This window comes from Molothrus ater, chromosome 1 (genome assembly GCF_012460135.2).
Source record: "Molothrus ater isolate BHLD 08-10-18 breed brown headed cowbird chromosome 1, BPBGC_Mater_1.1, whole genome shotgun sequence".
Lineage (NCBI taxonomy): Eukaryota > Metazoa > Chordata > Aves > Passeriformes > Icteridae > Molothrus > Molothrus ater.
In genome coordinates, this window is record NC_050478.2 from 55,230,952 (window position 1) to 55,246,335 (window position 15,384).

General features: G+C 37.8%; 1 protein-coding gene across 1 annotated transcript in view; it reads left to right on the forward strand.

Annotated features, from left to right (window-relative positions):
* GOLGA4 (golgin A4) overlaps nucleotides 1–15,384 on the forward strand; it is a 77,482-nt gene that overhangs the window by 13,895 nt on the left and 48,203 nt on the right. Inside the window, 5 exon segments of the mRNA XM_036379128.2 lie at nucleotides 5,102–5,200; nucleotides 11,073–11,138; nucleotides 12,232–12,546; nucleotides 14,572–14,619; nucleotides 15,007–15,063. Of these exon segments, the coding sequence (XP_036235021.2) occupies nucleotides 5,102–5,200; nucleotides 11,073–11,138; nucleotides 12,232–12,546; nucleotides 14,572–14,619; nucleotides 15,007–15,063 (585 nt within the window).

A 15,384-nucleotide genomic window follows, 5' to 3' on the forward strand; every position in this document is an offset into this window, starting at 1 on the left:
GTCCACTCAGCAAGACAGTCACAGGCATTCTGCCTGCCCCTGGGTCAGTGTTATGTCTTTATACTAAAAACTACGTATACGATGTTTGCAATTACTTTCCAGTACCTATCACCTATGTTAGACAGTGAGCTTCTACTCTAAACCAATCTAAAAGTGCCAACATCACAGCAGAAGATGGAGGCCAAGAAGAAGGAGAAAGGCAGGACATGCCCAGATCCCTCCATCTTGCCCCCCTGAATCCCATTCTAAAAACCCCAAAATCTACTTTTTCACCTTGTGATAAATTCACTATCATTCTACTTAATTTGTCATGGCTTGCAGATCTTCATCTAAGGTTGGTAACTTGCTCCACGGGTCATAATCAAAACCACAGGCATTTCTGGGCTCTGTGCCAGGGTCTCTGAGACCCCTGGCAGGCTCTTGGCTGCTCAGGATAGCCAGAGAGATGTCCTGGGTCCTGACAATGCCAAATCAACACAAATATACTGTAACAAAAATACTGTAAGCAAGTCCTTAAATGTTTTCGTTGTTGGTCACCTAACATTGGAGAGTGGAGCATGAACTCACTAATGGGCAAATGCAGCCAGATCCATATGTATTAAAGAAATACCACTTTTGGACCATGACTGTATATTCTGTCTTTGGTAGCTATTTGAAGTGTGAAACACTCGTCTTGGCTACTGAAGAGGAAATACTTTGAAATTTCATCTTGATAGAGGGCTCACTGTTCTGTCTCACTATTGTTGTGCCTTCTTTACTTGTAAGATTGGCTCACAGAATCACAGAATTAAGGTTAGAAAGGACCTTTGAGATCATCAAGTCCAACCTATGACCTAACATCGCCTTATCAACTAGACATGGCACTAAGTGCCCCATTCAGTCTTTTCTTAAGCACCTCCAGGGATGGTGACTTCACCACCTCCCTGGGTAGCCGATTCCAATGCCCAGTCACTCTTTCTGTGAAGGACTTCTTCCTGATATCCTCCTAAATGTCCTAAACCTAAACGTTCTCTGATGCAGCTTAAGACTCTCAGTTGTTTCCTGGGAGAAGAGACCGACCCCCACTTGGCTACAACTTCCTTTGAGGCAGTTGTAGAGAGTGAAAAGATCTCCCCTCTCTCTCCTTTTCTCCAGGATAAGCAACTCCTCAGCCATTCCTCATGGGACTTGTGTTCCAGACCCTTCCCCAGCCTTGTTGCCCTTCTCTGGACATGCTTCAGCATCTCAACATCCTTCCTAATTTGAGGGGCCCAGACCTGAACACAGTACTCAAGGTGTGGCCTCACCAGTGCCGAATCCAGGAGAAGAATCACTTCCCCGGTCCTGCTGGCCGCACTATTCCTGGTACAGGGCAGGATGCCATTGGCCTTCTTGGCCATGTCGGTACACCGCTGGATCATGTTCAGTCTGCCATCCGTCAGTACTCCCAGGTCCCTTTCTGCCTGGCCTCTGTCCAGTCTCTCTGTCCCCAGCCTGTAGTGCTGTAGGGAGTTGTTGTGGCCAAAGTGCAGGACCTGACACTACTCTTGTTAAACCTCATATCGTTGGATTTGTCCCATCAATCCTGCCTGTCCAGGTTGCTCTGCAGAGCTCTCCTACCCTCCAGCAGATTGAGATTCACACCCAACTTGGTGTCATTGGTAGATCTGCTAATGGTAGACTCGATCCCTTCATCCATATAATCAGTAAAGATATTAAGCTGGTCTGGGCCCAGCACAGATCCCTGGGGGATGTCACTAGTGATGGGCCACTAATTGGATGCAACACCACCATCACTCTCTGGGTCTGGCCATCCAGCCAGTTCTTAACCCAGCAAAGAGTGCACCTCTTCAAACCATGGGCTGCCAGCTTTTCCTGGATTTTCCCATGGGAGACAGTGTCGAAGGCTTTGCTCAGTCCAGGTAGACAGCATCGACAGCCTTCCCTGCATCCACAAGGTGGGTCACCTCGTCATAAAAGGAGGTCAGGTTGGTTAGGGCCTGCCCATCCTAAATCCATGCTGGCTGGTTCTGATCCCTTGGCCACCTTGTAGGTGCTGTGTGATCACACTCAAGATGATCTGTTCATAACCTTGCTGGGCACCGAGGTCAGACTGATAGGCTTGTAGTTTCCTGGATCCTCCTTTTGGTCCTTCTGATGCATGGGCATTAGATTGACCAGATTCCAGTCATCTCAGACCTTCCCAGTTAGCCAAGACTGATGGTAAGTGAGAGAGAATGGCTTAGGGAGCTCTTCTTCCACCTCACTCATCACTCTAGTATGGATCCCATCTGGTCCCATGGGCTTGTGAGCATTTTAAGTGGCTTAGCAGGTCACTAACTGCTTCTTTCTGGATTGCAAGGGGGCTATTTATTCTCTGTCTGTCTGATAGTTCAGGAGGCCAGTCCATCTCAGGACAACCTGTCCATTTGTTAAAAACTGAGGAAAAGAGGCCTCCTTCTCTTCTGTGCTTGCCTTTACTCAAGCAAGAAGGGGCAAAGCTGAGATGATTTAGAAATGTTCTTGCATCATGATCAGCATCAGTGATACTGAGCAGAATTTTTAATTGCATTCTACTGTTTGTGTAAGCTTTTTAGTTATGATGGAGACACTGAAGTTGTATGTCTGCAAATTCAAGCAGTACTGCATCAATTTCCTTTTTCTCAAATTCATAACTGCTATATGGATTGGCATGTTTTAGGCGTTGAATAGTTTGATCTTACTGTGTTAAAACAGGGTTGCATATCCCTATCAGTTGTCCAGGTAGCTTAAATGAATTTTAAAAATGAACTTTTGCCATTGCTTACAGTTCTGTCATCTTACCTGTATGTTTTGGGTTTTATAATTAGTATTTTGTGAAAGAATGAATTTGTAGATTTGTGAATTTATGTCTGAGCCTTCTGAACGTGGCTACACTAACATGGTCATCGACTTCCAGGGATTACTGAAAATCTAACAATTCACAGACACTGAACAAGCTGACAGACCATCTTTTTTGGGGGGGATGAACTTGTTAGGGATCAAATAGGAATCCTTTTTAATGCAAACTTTGGTGTACTAAATAATGCAATTAGGATTAAGCAAAGTAATGCTATGGTGAAATGTCGCAACTTAGTATTTCGAGCACTAGCAGGCTATTACTGTGAAGAGATAATTTAAATTGTATGTGGTTCCTGAAGTTCTTGATGGTCATGTTGTTAAAAGTGATTTAATTAAGCTGAAGATAATATATGTTACATGTTAATAATGTTCATAATCTTTTGGTTAATAATATTTGCCTAATCCATTTATCAGTGCTTTGCAAACTGTCTTTCATTTTCTTAACTGGTCCTCTCCAAACATGCAAAGTAATTTTTATCTTTAAAAAATTGATAATTTTATTTGTGAGTTTGCATGCTTCTAATTCATGAGGCCATCAGGCTTGCTTGTAGTATTGCTGCTGTATGTTTGTACACTTTTGTATACATAGTACATGCCTTTTCTTTTATTGGCATATGCCCTTTCAAGAGGAGCAAGAATTTGTGCAGCCATCAACAGTTGATGAAGATTTTCTGGATCCATTATCACTTGTCAGTTTTGTCAATTTCCTTATTTTTCTCTTGTCTGAATGCTCAGAGGAGGAAAAAAATGTAGGTGGGTTTTACACGCCTGTATGTGTATATATATATATGTATACATACATACATGTACACATATACAAATATATGTACATACACACATACACACACATTTATAGATATAAATGTATGCATGAGGAGCTTTTGCAAGAGTAAGCTTTTAAGCTTACTCTTAAGAATTGTACTTCTGACAGGCTGAGAGAGGAGGACAGCAAACTCCATGTGTTGTTGCTACCACAGTGAATGCATAGGGCAAGTGTGTTGAGGCTCTGGGGGGATGAAGATTGAGAGCATGAGGAATGTGACCATTTTTTTATTAGCAGCTCATCTTTGCAGTAACTTAAAAGTGAGAAATTTCAGCTTTGTTGGCAAATATTTATTGGTGAATCTGAGGCTATTTATTGTATATGGCTCTCACAGAATATTTACCATTTCTTATATTTTGTGAACATAAATTCAAAGTCATGAAGGGTTTGGCAAACACAAATTCAAAGTCATGTAGCCTTTCAGATCTTCCCTGTGAAAATATTTCTCTTTCAATTTGAATTTACGTAACTAATCTGCTACAGCACTGGAATAAATGTAATTGTCACCAAAAAAAAGTAATTTAAACTCCTAACTTATATTAGTATTTGATTCCTAAAAGTACTGTTTGGCAACTTGATAGAGGGGTTTGTCTCATTATTTCAGAACAATTTTGTTTTATTTAGTTTGGATCTAGTCAGCAATCAGTACAATTCTGAAATCTCAAGCTGTAAGGAAATTGAACTTTGAACATAGGTATGTGAGTATAATCATGAGAGGAATATTTTTGTCTCTCAGTTACAGCATCCTAAATGCATTACATTACATTAAATGTATATATCCAATTTGAATTCAAATTCCAGTCTCTTGGCTTCATGTTTTCACCTCTAGGAATTTATATCTCTTCTTAGATACTGACTTGATAAAATGGTTATATTCAACTTATGGAATTTTTATGAAATAGTCTGCTAGTAGTTTAAAAAACTGTAAGGAATTTTTAAAAATATAAACAGCATTCTAGTGTATAATAGCATCAGATGATAAATAGTCAAAAGCAAGCATTTTAGATTATATATAACTGAAATACTGATAGAATTTTTAGAACAGTGAGTTGTTAATGAATAACTGAGAGCAAATAGGGCTCAGTGATACATGAAGACAACTCATCCACAGAAGTTAAAAAAAATTACAATAGCAATGCCTGAAACATAATTTTTTATCTTGGACTAAACTAGGATCTTTTAAATAGTATGCTTCTTTTGTTCTAAAGAAGTTTTGATCAAAACTGTATTTTGGCTGTTCTGAAATGATCTAGTGCATATTTTCTAGTTACATCCTCCCTTTATTGATATCTGTTGTCTCATAAACTGCTGTTTTGTTTTGTTATGTATTTAATAGCATGGAAAAATGGAGTAAAATTTTGCGATGTTCTTTATTGCTTGATTTATTTTCATTTTCCTCCTTTTTGCATTGAATAACAGCTGTTAGCCGGGATGATAGCAGAACCTGCTTTTCTCTCTGAGTATACTGTCTTTGCTTTGGATCCCACCAAACAACCTAAGCCACAGAGTGATGGTGTGGTGAGTCCTCCCCACCCCTCTTAGTGATGCCTTTAGCAGGTGGAGGAGAGTAACGTACTAGAAGGCAAACTTACTTGCTTATGGCTTGTTCTCACAAAGACCTCTGTCTTAACTATTTTGTTGCTAACCCTGCACTAAATTTCACAGAGGTAGTAGGTGATAGCTCCTGGCTGGTATGCTGGTATGATATGAATTTATTGTAACATAAAAAAAATTAACATATTTTTTCTTATACAGGCAACAATACACAAATTTAAATAACTGTTGCACAAGTTTGTATGTGTGTTGCATAGAAATTTCCTCTTCATATTTATGTATATCTGTATGTATTTCAAGATAAATGGATAGAATTAAAATTGGGATTGGTTATGTGTAAAACTTACATGCTATTTGCTGCTTACGGTGAAATATAGCATGTCATTTACTTCTAATGGTAGCAGGAAATAATTATTTCACATAGACACATAAATTAATCTACATCTAGTTGATAACCTGACAGTTATTATTGTGAGGATGAATAGTCTTTTTTTAATAGTTAGATTTTACTTGAAATATATGTTTCTTTGCCTGGAAATGTTTTCTTCACTATATATAAGTAGAGAAGCTCAGTGAGAAGTGGCAAGCAGTGAAGAAAAGGAAGCAGGCATAGGGAGGAAGTCAGACTTCTGCTTTCTGATATAGGCACATAGAAGCTGTATTCTTCTTGGCACAGGACAGGAATGGCATTTTTCACATGCTTTAGAGGCATGGCATTCCCAAGTCCATAATTGATTTAAAGCACAGTAATTTTTAGCATCCCAGCTCATTGTTATACTTCATGATTACTTTGTAAGTACTCTTTTCCTGCTCATGGTTTAAATTGACCAGTCACTGAAAGCTGTAACAGGATCAACATTTAATAACCACGACATAGCACAACACACTTGTTGGACTTGTCTCTCTCTCAGGCAAAACAGTGATTAAAATGGTGGTCCCAGGAAAGTGTATTCTGGCCATATTCCAGGTCTAGTAATCGTTCCTTAAAGATTCACTGCAAATTTAAGTAAGCTTTGTTAGTTTTCACTATACAACAGAATTATCGAAAAAAAAAAAAATTTCACGTAACTGTTTGTGTGAGTGCTCCAGTGTTGTCTTTATATGATCTTTTAGTATGCACTTTAGTGGCATATTCGGTGGCTCGCATATTTATATGCAAGACTCCAGTAATGAAACAATTATTGTTAATGTGTTACCAATGTGTACTAATATGTTACCTGCAAAACTCATTTTGTTCTCAGAACTTCTTGAAAATTCTAGGGCAGTACTCACAGTAAGAACTAGGAGAGGGAGAAAATGTTTAAAGATAATAGGATGACTGATTAAAAAATATATTAAAGAAACACCCACATTATATATTTTACAAAACCTAGGTACAGTAAAAATACAAGAGAGGAAAGTTTCACCAACACGCACAAATGCATATTAATTCTGCTAAAACAAAACAGTATTTTAGTTGTATATGTGATCTGAGAGTGAGCAGCATAAAGAAGTGACTGTAAACGTGGATTTTTTTGGCATAGATGAAGTTAGTATCAACTCTGTACTAGCTAAGCTGCAAAGGTTTTGTGCATGAAGAAACAGTTAAAAATATTCTTGGACACAGTGGTTTTTTTTAAGGAAAAATAAAAGGAAAATGAGGGAAGAAAGCATTAAGCTCTCCTTCCTTTCTCCCTTCATAATTACTCAGTTTTTGAATACTTGAGAAAGTATTACTATTAAAAGCAGTAAATGTTAAAATGTTTCTAAATAAAAACATTTAAGCTTTCACTTCTCAGGCTTGGTAATCTATTTATGCCTTTGAGAAAAAAAGTATCATTTTGCATTGCAGAAATAGGGAAGTAAGATGATGAAAAATGTTAGTGGAACACCCTAATGTGCTCCATTTGAAACTGAGTTCTGATTTATACATCTTCATAATAAAAAGCAATGGTTTTGTTAGATATTGTAAGTATAGCTCTCTTTGGATAGAGATATGGATGTTATGTTCTATGAGTTTGTGGAGGAAAAGCTTCCATTGGTCTCCAGAAACCCTGATGTAACTGCTGGTTTTAAGACTTACAAAATGGCTGCTTGTGCTCTGTGAGTCTAATTATGCAGAAAGCTCTCTTCAGGCTTATGAAAGGCTCAGGCTTTTAAGCTTTTCAAAGCCTCTTGGATCTATATTTAAATATAGCAACTTCCATTCATGCTTACCATTCAGTGTGTAGATACCCAAATACAATCCTTTGCCTTAGAGCACAGTGATAGAGACCTTCAGCAGCCAGATACCTATGGTGGTCCATTTTTTATATGAAAGATTACTAATTTATCCCTTTTATTATTTATGCCAATAGAAAGTTTAACCCCAAATCTTTTGTTCCCATAGATTGTATAAAAATGCCTGCATAGTGAGTAGGAAACTTTTAAAAGTGTCAGCACTAGTTTAGCTTTGAAATTACATTGTTAAGGATCTTTATAGATCTTTAAATGGTAGCTTTTTAAAGCATCTTCACAGAAAGAAACAGTATCCATGGGTTCTATATTCATAAAAACCTTATTAAATTTAATAAATCTACTTAATCTTATGTTTTAAAATAGATGCTAAATATTAAATTGTACTTACAAATTACATGCACAAACCCTCCAGACTTTCCTTTAACTCTTCTTCATGTGTATCAGAATACCTGATTTTTGAAAGAAGTATATTTAGTTTGTAAGTCACAGAATCACAGAATTAAGTAGGTTGGAAAAGACCTCTGAGATCATTGTGTCCAACCTATGACCTAACACCACCTTGCCAGCTAGACATGCCACTAAGTGCCACATCCAATCTTTTCTTAAGTATCTCCGAGATGATAACACCACCACCTCCATGAGCAGCCCATTCCAATGCCCAATCACTCTTTTTGTGATGTCTTGGTAAAGTATTTGTCTTCCTTTGTTGTCAGTCCTATAGTAGCATAGCAGATGCTTTGTAAATTATGAAGCAGAAGATAATTTTTTATCTGAATTATCTTATTATTAACTTTTCCTGTTAGGAAAAAAAACAAGAACAGGTAGTGGAGCCAAGAATACAGTGTAGAAGTGCTTCAGTTTAAAACCTTTAAAAACTGTTAATCCACTAGGAACAAATTCACTGCCACAGGATAGTGTTCTGAAGTAGAATGCAGATTTTGTTCAAGCTAGGTGAAGCACAGTTTCCAAATCCAGACTTCTTGTATGGCTTGTTTTGTTTTGTCTGCATATGGGTAACTGCTCAGTTCTCTGGTTTCCTTAACTATCTGGATTTCTCTTTGTTCTGTGTTATTTCTGTACTACCTCAAATCTGCTCCATGTCCGACCTTTTTAAAGCGCTTTTATCATTCCTCTGCCACATTAATGTTTAGGTGTGTTTATTGGCATATCCTGATAGAAGCTGTGAGTGTGATCATGTAGGAGATATATATATACAAGGGTGATTGTGACTGAGATTTCAGTTCTACATACACCTTAGATTTTGCAGCTTGCATGTAACTGTCAGGGTATAGCTTGATTAAAAGTTGAGAGTTACACTGCTCTTAGGTAAATTTATGCATATTTTGTTTGATATGCCTCAGTGTTTCACCTCTGTTGAAAAAATCCATGTCCTAGATGGTTTCTAGCATATTCTGCTAATTCAGTTGGACTGGATTTATACAGCAAAAAACCATCAGGATGTGTGTAAGTTAGAATCATAGAATATCCTGAGTTGCAAGGGACCCACAAGATTGACGCAAGTCCTACTCCTGTCCCTGCACAGTACAGCCCGAAGAATCACACCGTGTTCCAAAGAGTGTTGTCCAATCACTTCTTGAACTCAGACAGGCTTGGTGGTATGACCACTTACCTGGGGAGCCTGTTCCAGTGCCCAACTACCCTCTGGGTAAAGACCCTTATTCTAATATCCAGCATAATCTTCCCTGACAGAGCTTCATGCCATGCCCTTGAGTCCTGTTGCTGGTCACCAAAGCTCCTGCCCCACCACATCCCCTCATGAAGAAATTGTAAACTGGTTTGAGGTCTCCCCTCTGTCTCTTCCACGATGAGCAAGCCAAGTGACCTCAGCTGCTCCTTGTACAGCTTTCCCTCAAGGCCCTTCATCATCTTTGTAGCCCTTCTTTGGATTCTCTCTCATAGCTTTGTATCTTTCTTATGTAGTGGCACCCAAAACTGCACACAGGGCAGAGCAGAGCAGGACGATCCCCTCCCTTGCCCAGCTGGTAATGCAGTGCCTGATGCACCCAGGACATGCTTGGCCCTCATGGCTGCCAGGGCACTGCTGACTCATATCCAATTTTCCATTGACCAGGACCCTCAGGTCCCTTTCCGTGGTGCTGCTCTCCAGTGTCTTGTTTTCCCCAGTCTGTCCATACATCCAGGGTTGTCCCATCCCAGGTGCAGAATTTGGCATTTGTCTTCATTGAACTTCATATGGTTGCTGATTACTCAGCCCTCTAATTTGCTGAGGCCCCCTCTTCCAGGGCCTCTCTGCCTTCAAGGCAGTCAACAGCTCCTCCCAATTTAATATCATTGTCAAACTTAGTGTACCTTCAAGTCCCACATTGAAGTAATTTATGAAGATGTTGAAGAGCACAGAGCTGAGGATGGAGCCCTGTGGAACCCCAGAAGTGACATCTCTCACCAGTCTGATGTCCCCCCATTCACTCTAAAGCTTTGAGCCCAACCCATGAGCCACTTGCTCATGCACTACATGATGTGTTTATCCAGCTGCATGCTGAATATTTTGTCCAGGAAGGTCCTGTGAGAGACAGTATCAAAGGCTTTAGTGAAATCCAAAAAGATTACAACAAGTGACTTCCTTTGCTCATCTCACTGGGTAACCTTGTAATAAAAGGAAATCACATTTGGCAAGCAGGAGCGTCCCCTTATGAACCCATTACTGGTTGTGACCAAGGATTGTTCTGTCTTGAAGTTGTTTTTCAATAACTCCCAGAAAAATCACCATAATTTTACCAGTCAATGAAATGAGTCTAAGAGACCTGTAGTTTCCAGGGTCATCCTTCCTGAAAATTAGGACTGGGTTAGCAAACACCTGAACACAGGACACAGGAAAGGCAGGATAGACAGGCTAGGAACAGAAATGTCTAAACTCTAAAAAAAACCACCAAACCAATAAAAAACTCCCAAAACCCAAACCAAACAAACCAACCAACTCCAGACTACTGTTTTTTGTTGTATTGGTTTTGTTATTTTGGGTGAAGTTTTTTAATGTGTGTGTGTTTTGTTTTCCTTTCTTTGGGAATGCAAAAGTTTTGTTAAAGATATATTTTCTGAAAGTCTAATTTTCTTTCCATGCTTGTTGGAGTTATAAACAGTTTGTTACCAGCACTTCTTTTCCAGGTTGTTTCTGCCCCCTCAATGCACTGAAACAGAGAAAGATGGTGTTACAGCCAACTCTTACTCATATTGGCTGTAAATACTAGTAATTAGTATTTACTAATTACTAGTAAATACTAGTAGTATTTACTAGTAATTAGACTTTTCCTGCTATAGTTTTGTCTTTTTGTTGTGTCTTTGATTTGTCCATAAATGTTATATAAATAATCATTATGACTTACTTAATTGGAGATGTCCATATTTGCAGATGTCTCATACTAATCCATGCACACATAGCTGCTTTGTAGTTCTGCAATTGCAGCGTTCTGTTTTGAATTTAACAAGCTAGCCTGTTTGCATGAAGACATCTTAATAAGCTTTCTAAAGAAGGTACTAAAAACAAAGGCAAAGAAAAAAGCACAGATGCTGTTTCTAGGGAACCACAGAATTACAGCCCTTGTACTCTGTTTCTTCTAACAGTTGTTTTTACTTCCCGTAGAACTTGAATAAACAACCACTTCCTGGATCCACAGAAAACAATGGAAGTGAACCTGTCTCTCCACAGGTATGTGGATGGCATGGGAGGTTTGTTTCCTCCTTCACTGCTGTGCTGTCTTTGTGTTACATTGGTTTAAGTGCAGAGTATTTCTCTTCTGAAGTAGGGCTAAGTAGTTGCCTGTGAGGACGATCAGATATCTTATTTGTGTGTAATCCTATTTGCTGGTATTAAGTATTGTCACTGATGTGTGGAGCTTTTCTTTTTGTAAGGACTGGTTAGCAGACTGCCAGCATTGAGATGCATCTTGTTGCACAGCATTAAAATCACTTTCAAAAGTAGGGGGCCTATTGCATGCATGGAAAGCTGAAGAAAAGAACTGATAGGCTGAAAATGTTGTCACTAGTGAGAAGGGTGCAGGTAATTTTTAAATATGTCTCAGGGAAACATTTAGCTTACTGAAGTGGGATTAGCAGTGGCTTCTGGCATGTGTCTCCCAACATCTGATTGTAGGGGCAACATCTTGCAGTAATGCTTTCACATCACTTCTGTAGCACCCAGCAGTAAAGGTTACCACAGCACAGAATCTTTTGGTATAGAATGAAGTAAGTACTATAGCTGCATAAATCAATAATTTTGTTTTATGTAATAATCATAAAGTCATTTAAAATAAAAATAAGAAAAGGACTGTTCAAGATGGTTTGCTAGGACTAACTATCATACAAGGATCTCTACCATTAATTTGTTCTCTTAGTCATAGGAAAGTATCTATGTCTTTGAGATAAATCCAGTCTTCTGTGTAATACATTAAGAAGTGAGTCAGGTATATTTTTCAAGTTTGAGACAATAGACATTTATATTAGTTACACATTCCTCACTTTTTAGAGGGATTACACAGAAATACATTTTCCTAAAAGTTTAAATCAGAGCTGTAGTTTATTAGATTTAGTTGCTATCTGAAATTGTGCACATCTGGTAGTTGCATGCTTGATTTTTCTGCACAAGTAGATGATTTTTTTAAGGGAGTAGCCGCTATTTGGTGTCATGCATGTGTTAGACAACAGTAGTTTCTTTGCACAGGTCAAGTCTCTTTCCTGGACTTCAGTGTGTCTGTCTGCCTAAAAGCAGTGCAGAAATAATTACTTTCTTTCAATTTTTGCAGCAAAGTGACAGTCAGTCTTTTGCCCAGAGGCTTCAGCTTCGAGTTCCCTCCATGGAGTCTTTGTTTCGAAGCCCGGTAAAAGAGACCCTGTTTCGCTCTTCTTCTAAAGAGTCCCTAGTCCGAAGTTCTTCAAGAGACTCACTGAATCGACTAGACTTGGAAGCTCTCAGTCCCACCTTTGATTCACCTTCTGACATTGAAAGTGAAACTGAAGAGCCTCTGGGAAATATGGACACCTTCAGCAAAGAGCAGTTGCTGCAGCGTTTGCGTAGAATGGAGCGCAGTTTAGGCAACTATAGGGGAAAATACTCAGAGGTAGGCAATGTAACTGGTTTAGCTATGCAGAAAGGGGAAAGAGATTAGGCTAACAGGTACTGCAGCAGTGGACAATCTTTTTCTTTTCCTATTTGGAGCAAATGTTTAAACTTAAAACTAACATGGTAATTAACTTACTCTAAATCTAGTTATTTTTGACCTAAAAAGGTTAAGTGTTCTTCTGGTAATAAAACATGGAAATCTTTTTCTTCTTCTTTTTCTTCTCTTGTTTGTAAATAATTTCCTGATACCAGCAGTAGAGGTTAATTAACAGTTACTCACACAGAGCAGGCCTATTGAGATTTCAAACTGAAAGCATCTAGCAGAGGGTGAAGTTCACTACAGAGATGAGCATGACTTGTACTCCCGTGACAGCAATTTTTTTTTTTCCAACTTGTTCTTGAAATGCACAGTGTATATTCTAGCCATGTGCAGTAGGCAAGCATTTTGTTTTCAAGAAACAAGTTCTATTCTTCATAATTTCTAGGTATTCCCTGAGAGGAATTAATTCAAACATCTTATTTTTTGGGTATTTTAGTAAAAACCAATTATATAAGTAGTTTCGCTACTCATTTTCCAAATTATTGGGGAAGGTAAAGCTGTCAAATGGAAGGTGGTGTTTTGGTATTGGGTTTTTTAATTAGTTTGGGGGTTTTGTTTGGGTTTTTTAATTTATTTTTTTTGAAGTGTGTGTTGTATTTAAAACTGGATGTTTGTACTGTTTTTTTACAGTTCTTTTAATGTTTGCTGCCCTCAAATACAAATTCCTGTGCAGACTTTTGTCAAAATCCCTGGAATCTAAAATATGTATACAGTGACTGCAGTATTCAGCATATGCCTGAAAGAGCAGTCCTCACAGTGATTTTTCCTCACTTCCAGCTAGTGTAATAAGTATTTTTTTTAAGTTTGTGTAAATAGTAGTTGCTAAAATGAAAATTCTTCAGTTTATGGGTTTGTTTCAATGCTTTTTTTGGTTGTTTGGGATTATTTTTATTAGTGTAATCTGTCCACCAAGTCCTAACTTTCTCTGTCAAAAAGGCTTGGGTTTTTTCCTGGTTTTGTGAGTTTCTTCACTTCAGTTGAAAATAATTGTTTTGCTGGAGCTTGGAAGAAACTTGTTGCAATATATAATGAGTAATTAAGGCAGAAATATTTTTTCCTCTTAAAGTAGGATGCATAGTTAGCATCTCAAAAATATGGTAGAGGAAACCACACATAGCAGTTTTGATTTTCTTATAAGGGCAAAATAAATATAACTTTGAAATTAAAAGCAATTTTGAATTCTGAAAATGTTTAGTTTGTTTTAAATTAGAATTTGAAGATATATTTTGACTTTCTAGTTTCGGTGTTCTAGATTTGTTTTTCTTAAATTTTTCATCAATTTGAAAACACAGTGTTCTAATTTCAAATGCCATTATGCTACTTCACCATAATGCTACTTGGCAGTTGTAATCAAATATTTAGGTAAACTAAGGTGTACCGTTCCTCCTTTTGTAAGTTTACTGTGAGAAATGAAATACTGTCTACTTTCAGTCTGTCTTTGCTGGATATGTGCAAGGCATATGGGATGAGAACATTACACCTTTTTTGTTAAATTTAGAAATGTATTTTTTAATGCACACTTTTTGTAAAATCATTTTTGCTTAATCTCCCTGGGACATGTACTCTTACAAGTGGTCACCCCTGTGAGGTAGCTGTCTGAGATGTAACTTTCTGATACTGTTGGGTTTGACCCCCTGTGTTGAGGGGTGGTATGTGGTATGTTGTCTCAGGGAAGGGAAAACTGTATGAGTGCTGAGTAACATCATTGTTTTGTCATGCAGGCTTGTATTTTTTAAGACATTGGAGATATTTCATAGATAGATAAAGAAAACATTAAGAATATTTAAGTACATTTATATCAAAAGAAAGTTCTCAAGTGGAGCAAAGAGTTTGAAAATGCAGGTAGTGATACAACTAAGGAAATTATTTTGATGGCTGTATGCAGATGTATTATCATCTTTATATCCGATTTGTTTATTTTAGCTAGTGACTGCTTATCAAGTTACCCAGCGGGAAAAGAAGAAGCTACAGGTAAGCATTACTTTTCATGTTCTCTTACCTGCATGCTTTTTTCAGTCTTAAAATGTGTAGTTACAATACAGATTTAATTTTCAGTGTGTTGTGAGTATGTAACAGATGATGATTTCTTAGCTGGGATTTCTAAGGAAACCAAGGTAAAATTAATTTTTCAAAATAACTGTGAAGTGTTGTACTCCAGCCTTTTCTGTTACATCACTGACTTCAGGTGATAGATTGATAGATTGCCAACCCACAGTTGGCAGTTTATGACAATACTTGCATATCAAGTGTAACTTGAAAGAGAAACAAATAATTACATTTGTGAGTTTTTTGAATTTATTTATCCATTTTAAAATTACATTTAATACACCTGATCTTTATTCTTCCTTTTTTCTTAAGAGCATTCTGAGTCAAAGCCAGGATAAAGCACTTCGCAGAATTGGAGAACTGAGAGAGGTAATTTCCTTTACTGATTGCATGTTTATGTTATATCACACCTACATAGGATCTTTTTCTGCCTAGCTTTTGACTTTTTTGTTCACAAAATATTTTCTATTACAGAGCAGGATATTTTACAGCTTTTTTTTTATTGTTGTTTATATGGGGTTACTCCTCTGTCTTACTTCCCATTCAGCAGCTTATTGCTATCCTCCTAAGACTGAGCAGTGCATCACCAACTGAACTACTTCTCTTGTTCATTGTGAAATAGGTAGAAGTGTGTGTGGTTCTTGCAGTATTGTTGGGCCCAGCCATAGATGTCCCTGTGCAATTTGTTGC